Source organism: Pan troglodytes, chromosome 23 (assembly GCF_028858775.2).
Source record: "Pan troglodytes isolate AG18354 chromosome 23, NHGRI_mPanTro3-v2.0_pri, whole genome shotgun sequence".
Lineage (NCBI taxonomy): Eukaryota > Metazoa > Chordata > Mammalia > Primates > Hominidae > Pan > Pan troglodytes.
In genome coordinates this window covers 52,361,053-52,377,526 of record NC_086016.1, presented here as the reverse complement: position 1 = coordinate 52,377,526, position 16,474 = coordinate 52,361,053, and the positions used below count along the sequence as shown (strand labels likewise).

The following is a 16,474-nucleotide window of genomic DNA, read 5'->3' as shown; positions in this document are numbered from 1 at the left end:
GTTGAGGCCCCTCTGGCCCCTGTGATGGAGTGGTGAGCGCCAGCCAGTCCCTGGGGGGACGGGGCACATTGGACAAGTTGAGACTCCTCTGGCCCCTGTGGCGGAGTGGTGAGCGCCAGCAGGTCCCTGGGGGGAGGGGGCACGCTGGGCACGTTGAGGCCCCTCTGGCCCCTGTGATGGAGTGGTGAGCACCAGCCAGTCCCTGGGGGGACGGGGCACATTGGACATGTTGAGACCCCTCTGGCCCCTGTGGTGGATTGGTGAGCACAGAGGGCTGGGTTTTATTCTTGATCAAACCTCTAGCCCCTACTACCCTGCTCCAGTGGTATCTTCGTGCCCAGGCTGCCCTCTGCAGGCCACTCGGTGTTTCCAAGGGTGGCGGCTGGAACACAGGCCATGGGCACCTCCAAACCTGTCCCAGGGCAGGGGTTACAGCAGAGAGACCAGTGAGGGGCAGGGCAGGGCAGGCCAGGTGTCCTCGGTGGACATGCCCACAGCTGGCCCAGCCAAAGTGGACCTGATGAGCTGCCAGGACAGATGGGCCTTCTCTGCCCAGCGACCCTCATGCCTCTCCAGGGCATCTGGGCCTGGGGGACGTGACCACCATCAGCTCCGGAGCCATGCTGACTTGTGGCATGGCTGCTGTCCACACTGGGCCCAAAGTGTGGGCCCATAGGTGGCCTGAGGACTGGGGGCCCCAAAATTCTGTGACCCAGCTGGATGTGAACTCCCGCGGGGGCAGGGTGTCCCCTGGGCTCCAGGGGGCCTCAGGTTTCCTCTCGGGCATCTTGCTCCGTGGCTGTGCCCGTGCCTCCTATCTTCCTCACTCCTCTGTTCCCCACCATGCTACCGCAACCCCGGTCCAGTGTCCCCACCTCCACCGACCTTGACTCTGCTCTTGGGCCAGGGGTCTTCTTGGAGCTAGAACCGGACTCACTCCCTCCTTAAACCTCGGGGGCGGTGCTGCGCCTCGATGCAGCCACGACCACCGCCCTGAGCCGGCCGCAGCGCCACCTGTCTCCCCGCGGGCTCCTCCCGCCTCGTGGCCTTTGCCCTGCAGACCCCTCGCTCCCCTCGCCTTTCACCCCAGGTCTTCCTGCGCCCGGGCCGGGTGGGCCTTGGGGCTGCGCTGGACCCTGACCCAGCTGGTGCAGAACGGGGCTCTCATGGGCAGGCTCGGCCACGGGCGTTCGGGTGGGGCTGCGGCGACCACTCGCGTAGGGCCGGGGGACCCCGCCCCTCTTGGAGGGGATCGGGGCGGGGCCAATGGGGAGGCGGAGCCGCAGCGCAGCTCCGAGGGCTGGCGGCTCGGGGCGCCGAGGCTTCCGCGCCCGCTGGTTCCTCGCTCCGGGGCGGAGCTCGCCATAGCGACCGGGAGCAGGGCGCGGGGCGGGACCCAGGTCCGAGGCGAGGAAGCCGGAAGCCAGGCGCGGGGAGCCTCCCCCTTCGACTGCAGCCTCGCTCCGTGCCTTCTGCGCGCCTGGGATCCCGGAGCCTGCCTAGGTTCTGTGCGCTCCCGCCCACGCCGGTGCCCGCCGCCCGCCTGCGCCCCAGGCAGGTCCCAGGCCTCCGGCTGCTCCCGGCCGAAGGTGGGGACGGGCAGTGGCAGGCACCGCTAGCGAGGGCGTTTGGGAACCCAGGGTGACCACGGCGCAGCCATGGGGACCGCGCTTGTGTACCATGAGGACATGACGGCCACCCGGCTGCTCTGGGACGAGTAAGTGGGACCTGGCCGAGGTGGGGTGCGGGGAGGGACCTCTGAACTGAGCTCCTCATCTGCCCCAGCCCCGAGTGCGAGATCGAGCGTCCTGAGCGCCTGACCGCAGCCCTGGATCGCCTGCGGCAGCGCGGCCTGGAACAGAGGTGTCTGCGGTTGTCAGCTCGCGAGGCCTCGGAAGAGGAGCTGGGCCTGGTGCACAGGTCAGGACGGGGGCAGGCCCCACGATGGGGGGGGCGGGCAGCCCAGCTAGAAACCTAAGAACCTGGGCCTACCCCAAGCCTGCCAGCCTCGAATACAGAGCCTCTCCCTATGCACCTCGGGTGGGCTCACAGGCTTGAGGAAGTGACAGGGTGGCCACTCCCACCACGAATCCCAGGTCCCCGCCTCCCGCCCCCCTGCTCCTGCTGGTGACCCTGCCTCTCCTGCCTGCCCATCTGCATGCAGCCCAGAGTATGTATCCCTGGTCAGGGAGACCCAGGTCCTAGGCAAGGAGGAGCTGCAGGCGCTGTCCGGACAGTTCGACGCCATCTACTTCCACCCGGTGCGTGTCCCCGGACACACTCACCTGTGCAGACACACATGCACGTGCCTTTGCGCGTTCACAGCCACGGCCGCCAACCCCAGCCAGTGTCCCCTGGTCCATACACATGACATTGCCCTGCACACCTGCCTGCTGGCACTGCCAGAGCCTGGGGCTGGCCTGTTCTGCTCAGCAGCTGGTGTCTTGCAGCCTGGCACAAGTGTGGGTACGGCCTGCAAAGGGCAGCAGGGGAGGTAGGGGGCTCATCTGCGCCCCTGCGCCCACAGAGTACCTTTCACTGCGCGCGGCTGGCCGCAGGGGCTGGACTGCAGCTGGTGGACGCTGTGCTCACTGGAGCTGTGCAAAATGGGCTTGCCCTGGTGAGGTGAGAGCTGCCCCTTCCCCTGGCTGCTCCTCCGTGGGTGGCCCTGTGAGGGGCCAGGGCGACCCTGACGTGACCCAAATCCTACTCTCACGCCGTAGGCCTCCCGGGCACCACAGCCAGAGGGCGGCTGCCAACGGGTTCTGCGTGTTCAACAACGTGGCCATAGCAGCTGCACATGCCAAGCAGAAACACGGGCTACACAGGTGTGTGCCAGGCTGGCTGCAGGGGGGTGGGCCCAGGCCACACAGCAAGGGGCGGCGCAGGAGGCGAGAGAACCCAGCCAGCACCTTCCCATCCCTGGCCGGGCTCCTGGAGGTGGGAGGCCCTGCCCCTTTGCCACCAGCGCTGTCTGTACCCAGGATCCTCGTCGTGGACTGGGATGTGCACCATGGCCAGGGGATCCAGTATCTCTTTGAGGATGACCCCAGGTGAGCAGGGGTGCGGAAACCACCCTTCCCTGCAGCCCCAGTTTTTGGGTGCACAGCCTGGCCTGGGAGAATCCAGGGGTGAGATACAGACATGTGCTCAGGGGTCAGCGTTCTACAGGGAGCTGTAGAGCTGTTGAGGGTCCTGACCTTTGACCTCTGGCTCTGGCTGGCTGTTGGCAGCGTCCTTTACTTCTCCTGGCACCGCTATGAGCATGGGCGCTTCTGGCCTTTCCTGCGTGAGTCAGATGCAGACGCAGTGGGGCGGGGACAGGGCCTCGGCTTCACTGTCAACCTGCCCTGGAACCAGGTGCCCACCCTCAAGCCCCAGGTCCCCACCCAGCCCCCCTCCCCCTGGGCCCCTCCCCCACCCCACAGTTCACCCTCAAGCCCCAGGTCCCCACCCAGCCCCCTCCCCCTGGGCCCCTCCCCTGCCCCACAGTTCACCCTCAAGCCCCAGGTCCCCACCCAGCCCCCTCCCCCTGGGCCCCTCCCCTGCCCCACAGTTCACCCTCAAGCCCCAGGTCCCCACCCAGCCCCCTCCCCCTGGGCCCCTCCCCTGCCCCACAGTTCACCCTCAAGCCCCAGGTCCCCACCCAGCTCCCTCCCCCTGGGCCCCTCCCCTGCCCCACAGTTCACCCTCAAGCCCCAGGTCCCCACCCAGCCCCCTCCCCCTGGGCCCCTCCCCTGCCCCACAGTTCAGGATGTAGCCTGGGATGTCCTGCCAGGTCGGGATGGGAAACGCTGACTACGTGGCTGCCTTCCTGCACCTGCTGCTTCCACTGGCCTTTGAGGTGACTGCACGGAGGGCTCCCCCAGGGCAGCCGGGTGGGAGGGGGACCTTGTGCCTGGAGTGCGCCAGTGAAGGCAGGAGGAGGGTTATGAGGTGTCCCACTCCTGTGTGGCTGGGGAAGGTGCTCAGGAGGGGATGGGATGGGCCTGGCTCGCCCTCACCCGGGCTCTAGCCCCTCTCTGTCGACCCTCCCCACTCCGGCCTGGCCTGTAGTTTGACCCTGAGCTGGTGCTGGTCTCGGCAGGATTTGACTCAGCCATCGGGGACCCTGAGGTGAGGGCCTTGCCTTGCCAGGGAGGGCTTCTGGGGTCCTGGGGCCCAGGTCCCCCGTCACACATGGCTCTGGTTCCAGGGGCAAATGCAGGCCACGCCAGAGTGCTTCGCCCACCTCACACAGCTGCTGCAGGTGCTGGCCGGCGGCCGGGTCTGCGCCGTGCTGGAGGTGACTGGGGAGGGCACACAGGGAGGGTCTCTGGGCCAGAGGCCTAGGGGTCAGGAGCATGGGAGCCAGGTGCCCATGGGGTATTTGGGAGGGGCGTCCTGCCCGGGATAGAGCCAGGCAGGGGCTCTCCCGGTGACACCCCATCCCAGTGATATCCCTGCCCCAATCATGTCTCCACCCTCCTCCCAGGGCGGCTACCACCTGGAGTCACTGGCGGAGTCAGTGTGCATGACAGTACAGACGCTGCTGGGTGACCCGGCCCCACCCCTGTCAGGGCCAATGGTGCCATGTCAGAGGTGCGAGGGGAGGTAGGGCGGGCAGGGCTGGGGTGTGAGACCAGGTGTCACGACTGTTGTGTCTCCCCCACAGTGCCCTAGAGTCCATCCAGAGTGCCCGTGCTGCCCAGGCCCCGCACTGGAAGAGCCTCCAGCAGCAAGGTCAGTGTGGCCGGGTGCTAGGCTGCAGGATCCCACCTCGGGCTCCCGTGCAGTGGCTATGACTCCGAACTGTCCCTAGATGTGACCGCTGTGCCGATGAGCCCCAGCAGCCACTCCCCAGAGGGGAGGCCTCCACCTCTGCTGCCTGGGGGTCCAGTGTGTAAGGCAGCTGCATCTGCACTGAGCTCCCTCCTGGACCAGCCGTGCCTCTGCCCCGCACCCTCTGTCCGCACCGCTGTTGCCCTGACAATGCCGGATATCACATCGGTTCTGCCCCCTGACGTCATCCAACAGGAAGCGTCAGCCCTGAGGGAGGAGACAGAAGCCTGGGCCAGGTGGGCAGGGCTGGCCTGGGGAGAAGGATGGGGCCGCATCTACACCTGTGCCTGTGTGTGCCTGACCTGCGGTCACTCCGTGTCTGTGTGTCCCTCTGGTCTGTCCACCACAGGCCACACGAGTCCCTGGCCCGGGAGGAGGCCCTCACTGCACTTGGGAAGCTCCTGTACCTCTTAGATGGGATGCTGGATGGGCAGGTGGGAGCACCTGGGAGGGGTTGGGGATGCTGTGGACCTAGGGGCAGGGACCAGGACCTGCCAACGAGATGTGGCCTGTCCAGAGGAGGGCTGGGTGGTGCAGAACCCCATGGATGTGAACATTGCTGTTCCCAGAACAGCCCCAGGGGTGGGGATCACTAGTGTGTCTGACCTCTGACCTCAGCTTCTTCAGTTAAATGCTCTTTGGCAGAGAGGTGAAGGGGGTGATTTAAAGTATACATTTAGGCAGGGTGCAGTGGCTCATGCCTGTAATAACGGCAGTTTGGGGGGCCAAGGTGGGAGAAACGCTTGAGCCCAGGAGTTCAAGACCAGCCTAGAGAACATATGGAGACCCTGTCTCCACAAAAAATAAAGAAGTCAGCCAAGCATGGTGGTGTGTGCCTGTAGTTCAGTTACTTAGGAGGCTGAGGCAGGACAATCGCTTAAGCCCAGGAGTTTGAGGCTGTGGTGAGCTACAATTGCGCCACTGCACGCCAGCCTGGCTACAGAACGAGACCCTGCCTCTCTTTAAAAAAAAAAAAAAAAAAAAAAAAGATTATATATATATATATATATATAGACGTAAGCATCTTATTTACAGAAATGGAGTGATTGACCTTAGTGTAAGAAGACGTGTGGCTAACAGTAGCCGCAGAGACACACCGAATGAAGGGAACTGTGGATCTGTTTACCTGGCTTGGGAGTTGGTTGGTGCCTTATTCTCCACTGTTTATTCATCCCACAGGTGAACAGTGGTATAGCAGCCACTCCAGCCTCTGCTGCAGCAGCCACCCTGGATGTGGCTGTTCGGAGAGGCCTGTCCCACGGAGCCCAGAGGTAAGCCTCACTTGGCCATCCTGAGCCTCTGACGGCAGGACCTGTGGGCACCCCTATCCTGGCTGGCCAAGCACAGAGAGTTCTGGGAATGGACTCTGGACAACATGAACACCTGTCCTGAGGCCAACTCTTCTTCCAGGCTGCTGTGCGTGGCCCTGGGACAGCTGGACCGGCCTCCAGACCTCGCCCATGACGGGTAGGACTCTCAGGTCTTGCATATGTCCAGCCATGCATGTGGACGGGCATGTGATGGATGTGTGCCTGGGCCCCAGGGTGACGGGTGGGTGGGGCACTGTGTGGTACTGAATGGAGCCTTCCTCAGCTGGGGTGTGGGAGAAGGGCTGCTGGAGGCAATGCCAGGTGGGTCTCCAGCACAGAGGCTCAGCAGTCACAGCACCCCTGCCCATGGCCCCGTGAATGCTCTTCCACCTCTGCCTCTGCGGTTTGGGCTCAGGAGGGTGAGCAGGGCCTTACACTTATGCACCTGTGTCCTGGAAGGAGGAGTCTGTGGCTGAACATCAGGGGCAAGGAGGCGGCTGCCCTATCCATGTTCCATGTCTCCACGCCACTGCCAGTGGTGAGTGACCATGCCATGTGGCAAGGCAGGTGCTGGGGAGCCCATGGATGTGTACAGCTGCTGTTTGCTGGCATTGTCATGATAGCAGGCCTCTGGTCCTTCCTGTCTCCCTGCTCCTACTCCAGGGGCCCTGAGATTGGGAGGTTGGGAGGCCAGAGCCAGCAGGTGTCCGTAGATGAGGAGCTGGGCTCTGCTGTCCCCACAGATGACCGGTGGTTTCCTGAGCTGCGTCTTGGGCTTGGTGCTGCCCCTGGCCTATGGCTTCCAGCCTGACCTGGTGCTGGTGGCGCTGGGGCCTGGCCATGGCCTGCAGGGCCCCCACGCTGCACTCCTGGCTGCAATGCTTCGGGGGCTGGCAGGGGGCCGAGTCCTGGCCCTCCTGGAGGAGGTAAGCTGGGCAGGGTGGAGGTGCTGCGGGGTGGGACGAGGGGAAGGACCAGTGGCTGCTTCCGTCTTCGCCCCTGGTCCAGGACTCCACACCCCAGCTAGCAGGGATCCTGGCCCGGGTGCTGAATGGAGAGGCACCTCCTAGCCTAGGCCCTTCCTCTGTGGCCTCCCCAGAGGACGTCCAGGCCCTGATGTACCTGAGAGGGCAGCTGGAGCCTCAGTGGAAGATGTTGCAGGTGAGGCTGACTGCGGAGGCATGGCCCTGCCCTGGGGCCTGGCTCTGCCGCAGAGATCGGTGGGGAGGGCAGGGCAGGGGAGTGCCCTGAACCAGCTCCAGCGCCGGAGGCCAACTGCGCGCCTCTTCTCGGCTCCTCCTGTAGTGCCATCCTCACCTGGTGGCTTGAAATCGGCCAAGGTGGGAGCATTTACACCGCAGAAATGACACCGCACGCCAGCGCCCCGCGGCCGCGATCCGGACCCCAAGCCCACGGCTCCCTCGACTCTGGGGCACGGAACCCCGCCCACTCCCAATCCCCGCGCCCCGCCCCTCCCCTCGCTTCCCCATTCGCCCCGCCCCCTCCCACCCGTGCTTCCCCCGCTCCACCCCTCACCTCACCTCGCCCCTGCCCCACCCATCGCGCCCCGGCCCGTCCCATCGAGGCCCATGCAACCCACCCTCGGTCCCATTCCGGCCCCTGCGCCCCGCTGCGCTTCGCTCCCCGCCCTTAAGCCGTTAGTAAACATCGGTCAAACGAAACGCTGGCTCTGCCTCCTTTACTGAGCACGCTCGGCCTGGGTCTCTCACCCGCGGGTGCCGGACTCAGGCCGGAAGTATGCCGCGGCCCAGGCCTCACCAACTTCACGCGCTGCCGGCGTTCCCGTGACGTATTTCCGGCGCGCCCGCCCTAGTGCTCTTCACACTGGCGCGGCTGTGACGCGACGGAGGCGGCGGGAGCGGCAGCCGTGGGCACTTTCCACGGGTGAGGCCTGGAGAACGGGTGGACGTGCAGGCCAGAACCCGGGACCCACCCTGCTGAGCCCCCAGACTCTCCGCTGCCCACGACCCTCGGAGTGGCACCCTCTCCTGGCCGTCTCCTCTCGTGGGTCCCGAAGAACGGGTGCAAAGCCGAGTTCCTCCGCTGTACTGCGCGGGCGCGCGTTTCGTTCTTCGGTTTTGCCACGGTTCTGTGACTCCCTAAAGGTTGAGGGCTACTGAATTAGAAGAAACGCCGAGCTGGCTTCTGCTGGGCTGCCAGGCAGCGTGCTTGGACTGGGGAGGGCAGGGCGTGTTTACTCTCAGTAGAGCAACCGCAAGATCTCCTTTAAAAATACCAGTTCTGAGCTTCGGCATTGGAGAGGCCGCCTGTCATTCAGCCTCTTCAGACCCTCTCTCACTCCCTGTCTTCCGGAGCGTGAGTGAAGCCCGGGTGAGGTGTTTTCCCACACGCCGGGGGCCCGGAGCTGAGAAGGGGCATGGCCAGCATCACGCAGCTGTTCGACGACCTGTGTGAGGCCCTCCTGCCGGCTGCCAAGACTCACCTGGGCCAGCGCAGTGTGAACCGGAAGAGGGCAAAGCGGAGCCTCAAGAAGGTGGCCTACAATGCTCTTTTCACAAATCTTTTTCAAGATGAGACTCAACAGCTGCAGCCTAACATGTCAAAACTACCAGCGAGAAACAAGATCCTCATGTTGTCCTTTGACTTGAGAGTGGGTGGCCTGGGCCCCAAGGCCGACCGTTTGGAGGAGCTTGTGGAGGAGCTTGAAGCAGCCCCTTGCTGTCCGCTTTTGGAGGTGGGGTCTGTTTTGGACCTCCTGGTTCAGCTGGCAGGGAGTGGTCCCCTTCAAGTTCTGCCGAGAAAACGAGACTACTTCCTTAACAACAAGCATGTGGGGAGAAACGTTCCGTACAGCGGCTATGATTGCGACGACCTGAGTGTGTTTGAGATGGACGTTCAGTCTCTGATCTCCAGAGAAGAGTGTTTGTGTCACAGCATGATCCAGGAAACACTTCAGGTTATGGAGGCTGCTCCAGGCACTGGCCTGCCCACCGTCGGGCTCTTCTCATTTGGTGACCCTTGTGGTGACAGGTTCGAGAGAGACACCCGGGTCTCGCTCTTCGGGGCCCTTGTGCACAGCCGCACTTATGACATGGACGTCCGACTGGGCCTGCCCCCCGTGCCAGACAATGCGGACCTCTCTGGGCTGGCTATTAAGGTAGAATGTTTAGTTTTTCCTGTTTCATCTCTCTCGGGGTTTGGAAAATGCTTCCTGTGACCTTTCTTCTTCTTCTTCTTCTTCTTCTTCTTTTTTTTTTTTTTTGAGACAGTGTCTCACTCTGTCACCCAGGCTGGAGTGCAGTGGCGAGATCTTGGCTCACCTTAACCTCCACTTTCTGGGCTCAAGCAATTCTCGTACCTCAGCCTCCCGAGTAGCTGAAATTACAGGCACCTGCCACCACGCCCGGCCTAATTTTTTTTTTTTTTTTTTGAGATGGAGTCTCGCTCTGTTGCCCAGGCTGGAGTGCGGTGGCGCGATCTCGGCTCACTGTAACCGCCGCCTCCCGGGGTCAAGTGATTCTCCTACCTCAGCCTCCCGAGTAGCTGTAGCTGGGATTTAGGTGCATGCCACCACGCCCAGCTAAGTTTTGTATTTTTAGTAGAGACGGGGTTTCACCATGCTGGCTAGGCTGGTCTTGAACTCCTGACCTCTTGATCCGCCTGCCTCGGCCTCCCAAAGTGCTGGGATTACAGGCGTGAGCCACCATGCCCAACTAATTTTTGTATTTTTAGTAGAGGCGGGGTTTCACCATGTTGGCCAGGCTGGTCTCCAACTCCTGACCTCAAATGATCCACCTGTCTCGGCCTCCCAAAGTGCTGGGATTACAGGCATGAGCCACTGTGCCCGGCCTGGTGACCTTCCTTTTATCATGGTAAAAGGGGGGATAGTCTGGTGGCTGCATTGTCCTGAGGTGGGGCTGCTGGAGTGGGCTTACTGGCGGCCACCCTCCTCTGCAGCGACAGTGCTGCCCACCTGCCGGCCAAAGCAACATGCTGCTTTTCATCTTTACCTAATGGGGTATGTCGTTAAGCTACCTCTGCCTTCTAGAGCTGCCGTTTAAATTGAAGTTAATTAAAACAAAATAAAATACTCAGTTCCTCAGCCCCACAAGCCACATTTCAAGTGCTCAGTAGCCACGTGTGGCAAAAGTGTTCATGTTCTGTAATTCGTGCAATTGGATATGTTTTTGCTGTCTGTCGCCTGAGGCTTTACCCTGGTAAGCTGTAGCTCCTCATTTGAGTTTTGTATTTTATTGCCTTATCAGTGTTGCCAAAAGGATACATTGTTACTAGTCGTTCTATTCTTATGCGATAGCTAGATGATTTAGAAACATACATAATGCTACAGCAAATGTCTTGGTGTACAGCCGTTTTGTTTTTTGTTTTTGAGACAAGTGTTGCTCTGTCGCCCAGGCTGGAGTGCAGTGGTGTGGTCTCGGCTCACTGCAACCTCCATCTCCTGAGTTCAAGCGATTCTCCTGCCTCAGCCTCCTAAGTATCTGGGACTACAGGTGTGCGTCACCACACACAGCTAATTTTTGTATTTTATACGTTTGTATTTTTATTTTTTTATTTGATTTGATTTTTTTTTTTGACACAGTCTCGCTCTGTCGCCCAGGCTCGAGTGCGGTGGCACAATCTTGGCTCACTGCAAGCTCTACCTCCCAGGTTCACGCCATTCTCCCGCCTCAGCCTCCTGAGTAGCTGGGACTACAGGCACCTGCCACCACACCCTGCGAATTTTTTGTATATTTAGTAGAGACGGGGTTTCACCGTGTTAGCCAGGATGGTCTCTATCTCCTGACCTCGTGATCTGCCCGCCTCGGCCTCCCAAAGTGCTGGGATTACAGGCGTGAGCCCGGCCTGATTGTTCTTTTTTTTTTTTTTTTTTTTGAGATGGAGTCTTGTGTAGGGACCAGCCCTACAGGGTCTGTGGGTTTTTCTCTCCATATGCGGAGACGAGAGATGGTAGAAATAAAGACACAAGACAGAGATAAAAGAAAAAACGGCTGGGCCCGGGGGATCACTACCACCAACACGTGGAGACTAGTAGTGGCCCCAAATGCCAGGCTGCGCTGTTATTTATTGGATACAAGGCAAAAGGGGCAGGGTAAGGAGTGTGAGTCATCTCCAATGATAGGTAAGGTCACGTGGGTCACGTGTCAACTGGACAGGGGGCCCTTCCCTGTTTGGCAGCCGAAGCAGAGAGAGAGGAGACAGCTTACACCATTATTTCTGCATTTCAGAGACTTTTAGTACTTTCACTAATTTGCTACTGCTATCTAGAAGGCAGAGCCAGGTGTACAGGATGGAACATGAAAGTGGACTAGGAGTGTGACTGCTGAAGCACAGCATCACAGGGAGACGTTTAGGCCTCTGGATAACTGCGGGTGGGCCTGAGTCATGTCAGGCCCTCCACAAGAGGTGGTGGAGCAGAGTCTTCTCTAACTCCCCCAGGGAAAGGGAGACTCCCTTTCCTGGTCTGCTAAGTAGTGGGTGCTTTTCCTAGGCACTGACGCTACCGCTAGACCAAGGTCCGCTAGGTAATGGGCGTCTTCCCAGGTGCTGCCATTACCACTAGACCAAGGAGCCCTCTAGTGGCCCTGTCTGGGCATGACAGAAGGCTCACACTCTTGTCTTCTGGTCACTTCTCACCATGCCCCTTCAGCTCCTATCTCTGTATGGCCTGGTTTCTCGTAAGTTACAATTGTAGAGCGAAGATTATTATAATCTTGGAATAAAGAGTAATTGCCACAAACTAATGATTAATAAAGTTCATATATAATCATATTTATGATCTATAGTGTAACTATTCTTGTTCTATATATTTTATTATACTAGAACAGCTCGTGCCCTCGGTCTCTTGCCTCGGCACCTGGGTGGCTTGCTGCCCACAGTCTTGCTCTGTCGCCCAGACTGGAGTGTGGTGGCGCAATCTCGGCTCACTGCAACCTCCGCTTCCCGGGTTCAAGCAGTTCTTCTGCCTCAGCCTCCCGAGTAGCTGGGACCACAGGTGCCCACCACCACGCCTGGCCGATTTTTATATTTTTAGTAGAGACGGGGTTTCACCATGCTGGCCAGGCTGGTCTCAAACTCCTGACCTCAGGTGATCCACCCGCCTCAGCCTCCCATAGTGCTGGGATTACAGGCGTGAGCCACTGCACCTGGCCCCGGTGTACAGTAGTTTTTTAATGTTGAGTGTGATTTTTTTAATTCTGGGTTCCCTACATTGGAATTTCCAGGTCTGAGGCATCTCAAAAAGTTTCACTCTAAGTTCCACTGAGGCTTATGTGTTACATGGAATTGGAAATTGGCAGCCTTGACGAATTATTTTGTTTAATTCCTTAAATGGCTCATTGGTGGGAAACATTGTATGGTACACATGCGCTTGAGAAAAACAGAAGAAACATTTTGTTAGGTCTTTGCATGAAGTTCCTGGAATTCTCATCGCCCTTGGATGAAACGTGGACACAGCAATAAGTGGCGGTTTGCCCTTCCGTGTGTCTCCAGGTCCCACCGAGTGTGGATCAGTGGGAAGACGAAGGATTCCAGTCAGCGTCCAACTTGACTCCTGATTCCCAGTCTGAGCCCAGCGTGACCCCAGACGTGGACCTGTGGGAAGCCGCACTCACCTATGAGGCCAGCAAGCGGAGGTGCTGGGAGCGAGTTGGCTGGTGTGTGCCCTTCTTTGCCTTGGCATGCAGTGCCCCTACCCCTGCATGAGCGTGGCCTTGGATGGGGTGTGCGGGGGGCGTTGTGTACTCAGGGGTCCAGGCAGTTGTGATGGGTTAGTAACCTAAGCTAGTGTCCAAAATTGACTGAGTTCTGGGAGTTAAGAGAGATGCAGAGGGGAAAGCACTAACAGCCTTTAAGGAGGCCTCCCCTCCCCGTGCCAGTAACCAGATCACACCTGTCGGGCAGAGCTCCCCTCCCCGTGCCAGTAACCAGATCACACCTGTCGGGCAGAGCTCCCCTCCCCGTGCCAGTAACCAGATCACACCTGTCGGGCAGAGCTCCCCTCCCCGTGCCAGTAACCAGATCACACCTGTCGGGCAGAGCTCCCCTCCCCGTGCCAGTAACCAGATCACACCTGTCGGGCAGAGCTCCCCTTCCCGTGCCAGTAACCAGATCACACCTGTCGGGCAGAGCTCCCCTCCCCGTGCCAGTAACCAGATCACACCTGTCGGGCAGAGCTCCCCTCCCCGTGCCAGTAACCAGATCACACCTGTCGGGCAGAGCTCCCCTCCCCGTGCCAGTAACCAGATCACACCTGCCAGGCAGAGCAGTCGGGGCAGCTAAGTTATGTCCTTAAGAGCAAGAGAGCTGCCTGGCAGGCTGTGTGATTAGTGCCAGGAAGAAATGCTCACTGGGCATGGGGTGCTGATGAAGGAGCCTTTTCCATTCATGTCTAGAGGAATTGGGGTGCTGATGAACACGGAACCTTTTCCGTCCGTGTCTGGAGGAGTTGGGAGGGGCAGTCTGGGTGATGAGAAGCTCCAGCTGCAGCAGCTTTTTCCTGACTGGTGCCAGCAGCTTGCTCTCTGGATGCGGTAGCCACTCACTCCCTGGCTCACCTGGGTCCAGAGGCCTCTGCACTTAGCGCCTCTCAGAGTCTTTAATGTGGTGGTATCTTTTGATAACTCCCAGAACCCAGGCAGAGAATATGCATTTCGCCTGGGCGCGGTGGCTCACATCTGTAATCCCAGCACTTTGGGAGGCTGAGGCGGGCAGATCACTTGAAGTCAGGATTTTGAGACTGGCCTGGGCAACATGGTGAAACCCCGTCTCTACTAAAAATACAAAAATTAGCTGGGCGTGATGGTGCTCGCTTGTAATCCCAGCTACTCAGGAGGTTGAGGCACAAGAATCACTTGAACCTGGGAGGTGGAGTTTGCAGTGAGCCGAGATTGCACCACTGCACTCCAGCCTGGGTGACAGAGTGAGATTGTCTCAAAAACAAAAAACAAACAAACAAAAAACCACGCATTTCCCCAAATGTTTGGCCATGGAATGCCCCGTTCACATCCAGTCCACTGGTGATCCTGTGGGTATCGGTTTGGGGAGTGTTGGGTGAAAGAGTCAGGGCTGGCCGGGAGCTGAGTGCTCTGGGATGCAGTGGCTGGGCTCTGGCAGCCTGGACAGGAGCATGTGCGCCTGGGCGGGCGAGCTTTCCTGACATCTTGAAGATTCCCTCAGGGTTGGCTGTCTCCCTGCTTCCCAGCACGGTGGTGGTGGCCTTATCTTGACTGCCAGGGCCTTCCTGCTGTGTCACTTCCTGCTGGTGCATCAGTCAAAGCAAATCTCATGGTCCTGCTCTCTGCCAATCCCTCACACGTTTAAAAACTGGCCTTTGGGAGGCTGAGGCGGGTGGATCACGAGGTCAGGAGATCGCGACCATCCTGGCTAACACAGTGAAACCCCGTCTCTACTAAAAATACAAAAAATTAGCCAGGCGTGGTGGCGGGTGCCTGTGGTCCCAGCTACTGGGGAGGCTGAGGCAGGAGAATGGCGTGAACCCGGGAGGCGGAGCTTGCAGTGAGCGGATATTGCGCCACTGCACTCCAGCCTGGGTGACAGAGCGAGACTCCGTCTCAAAAAAAAAACAAAAAACAAAAAACTGGCCCTACAAGTTATTGCTTTATTCTGTACATGTCTGCTAATAGTATTTTTTTCTGTTTTTTTTTTTTTTGTATTTATTTATCTATTGAGGCGGAGTCTTGTTCTGTTGCCCAGGCTGGAGTGCGGTGGCACCATCTCCAGCTCACTGCAACCTCCGCCTCCCGGGTTCAAGTAATTCTCCCTGTCTCAGCCTCCTGAGTAGCTGGGATTACAGGCACCTGCCACCATGCCCAGCTAATTTTTGTAAAAACTCAGAACCTTCCAACACCAGGTTCCCTTCACCTGGAACATTCTTCAGCTCACCATAATTAGGCAACTCCTTTCATCCTAAACAAACTAGGTCCCCCAAACTCTCCCTCATAAGTCTGTCTGTCTGTCTCTCTCTCTCTTTCTTTTCTTTTTCTTTCTTTGTCCTTGTTGCCCAGGCTGGAGTGCAATGGCGCAATCTTGGCTCACTGCAACCTCTGCCTCCTGGGTTCAAGTGATTCTCCTGCCTCAGCCTCCCAAGTAGCTGGGATTACAGTGGGATTACAGGCATGGGACACCACGCCTGGCTAATTTTGTGCTTTTAGTAGAGATGGTGTTTCTCCATGTTGGTCAGGCTGGTCTTGAACTCCCAACGTCAGGTGATCCACCCGCCTCGGCCTCCCAAAGTGCTGGGATTACAGGCATGAGCCACCGTGCTGGCTGTATTTCATTTATTAACTCTCCCTTTTCTAGGTTCATTTTTTCGGGTTGCTGATGAGGAGACATGGTCACTCACTCTCCTCATCACCCTGTTCTGAATACGCTGGAGACTGCGGAGCTCCCGCACGGTGGGGCCCCGCGGTGGTTCCTATAGGGAGGTGCTGCTGTGTGCCTGGCAGTGTGCTGAGCACAGCCTGGGCAGCTCCTGTAGGGACTTTCTGTGCCCAGGGCCCTGTAGAGCGAAAGTGCTGTGGTCATCTCAGTGTCCAGTGGCTGACCTGCACAGGGCCACACAGTGGCTGGACCTGAGTTTACGTCTCCTGGGCCCCTCTACTCCCTGATCCCACGGCCCCTGACACTGCAGTCGGGTCAGCCTGATGCTGTGGTTCAGGTTCCTTTGGCAAATCGTTTGGTCTTGTTTCATTTTAAATCCCAGCCACCTGCTAGTTTCCTGCTGTGATGAGCTCTGACCAGCAGGTGGCTAAAGAAACTGCCGCCTAGCCAGAAATTGAGCCCTCTCCACTCTCCAAGACATCAACCCTGCTTTCCCACAGGTCCCAAGACCCCACGGGGGGCCACTCTCCCCTGCTGTTGCCCACCCTGAGAACCACCATTGTCCGACTGCTCACGGCCCTCCCTGCTGCTGAGCTGCAAGGGCTGGGTTAAGGCAGAGGGAGGCCTTTCAGACCCTGGAATGGTCTCTTTCTCTGCATGTGCCACCCATCTGGGGGAAGCATTTTGCTACATTTTGGGCTGTGTTCTCTCTGGGGACCTGTTGGGGCGGAGGGTGTTCACTCCAGAGCCTGCAGGATCCTGCGCTGTGTCTTTGTGTTTCCGCTGTGGGCTTTTTTTCCCTCAGTTCTGAGTCACCAAGAGGGGTGTGCAGCCATGGCAGTGCTGGGGGCCAGTCCTGGAGGAGATGGGGTGGAAGTGGCTGCGGGGGAAACAGGGTTGTGCCCACAGCCTGCACCCCTGCCGAGGCCATCTGCAGGAAGAAATGCAGGGGGCAGACAGAGGCTCTGAGAGGCTGTGTCTTTCTCATGCTCATCTCATCC

General features: G+C 59.1%; 2 protein-coding genes across 10 annotated transcripts in view; both read left to right on the top strand.

Moving 5' to 3' along the window:
- The first annotated feature begins 1,268 nt into the window (after positions 1–1,268).
- On the top strand, positions 1,269–7,813 carry HDAC10 (histone deacetylase 10). 4 transcript variants are annotated; one of them, XM_515218.9, is made up of 20 exons: positions 1,269–1,717; positions 1,786–1,920; positions 2,165–2,261; positions 2,528–2,625; positions 2,724–2,828; positions 2,985–3,053; positions 3,234–3,360; positions 3,779–3,844; positions 4,057–4,116; positions 4,196–4,285; positions 4,475–4,581; positions 4,655–4,722; positions 4,802–5,057; positions 5,171–5,255; positions 6,001–6,092; positions 6,232–6,288; positions 6,591–6,669; positions 6,875–7,057; positions 7,140–7,292; positions 7,437–7,813. In XM_515218.9, the coding sequence occupies exons 1-20, from the start codon at positions 1,659–1,661 to the stop codon at positions 7,458–7,460; spliced, it is 2,010 nt and encodes a 669-aa protein (XP_515218.4). In that variant the 5' UTR covers positions 1,269–1,658; the 3' UTR covers positions 7,461–7,813. The 4 variants fall into 4 exon arrangements, 3 of the variants coding, with proteins under 3 accessions (XP_515218.4, XP_003317368.3, XP_009436944.3); XR_010155994.1 differs by having other exon boundaries at positions 1,277–1,717; positions 6,795–7,057; XM_003317320.7 differs by lacking the exon at positions 4,057–4,116 and having other exon boundaries at positions 1,283–1,717.
- Positions 7,814–7,966: 153 nt separating this feature from the next.
- Positions 7,967–16,474, top strand: part of TUBGCP6 (tubulin gamma complex component 6) — a 28,390-nt gene continuing 19,882 nt past the window's right edge. For 5 of the 6 annotated variants that reach the window (XR_010155992.1, XR_010155993.1, XR_010155991.1 and 2 more), the window contains exons 1-2: positions 7,969–9,270; positions 12,624–12,787. Coding sequence is in view for 2 of the 6 variants with exons in the window: in XM_024352555.3 (XP_024208323.2) it covers positions 8,530–9,270; positions 12,624–12,787 (905 nt within the window). In the remaining 4 variants the exon portion in view is untranslated. Of the gene's footprint in view, positions 9,271–12,623; positions 12,788–16,474 lie in introns of all 6 variants that reach the window. The other variant, XM_024352557.3, reaches the window with a different exon arrangement.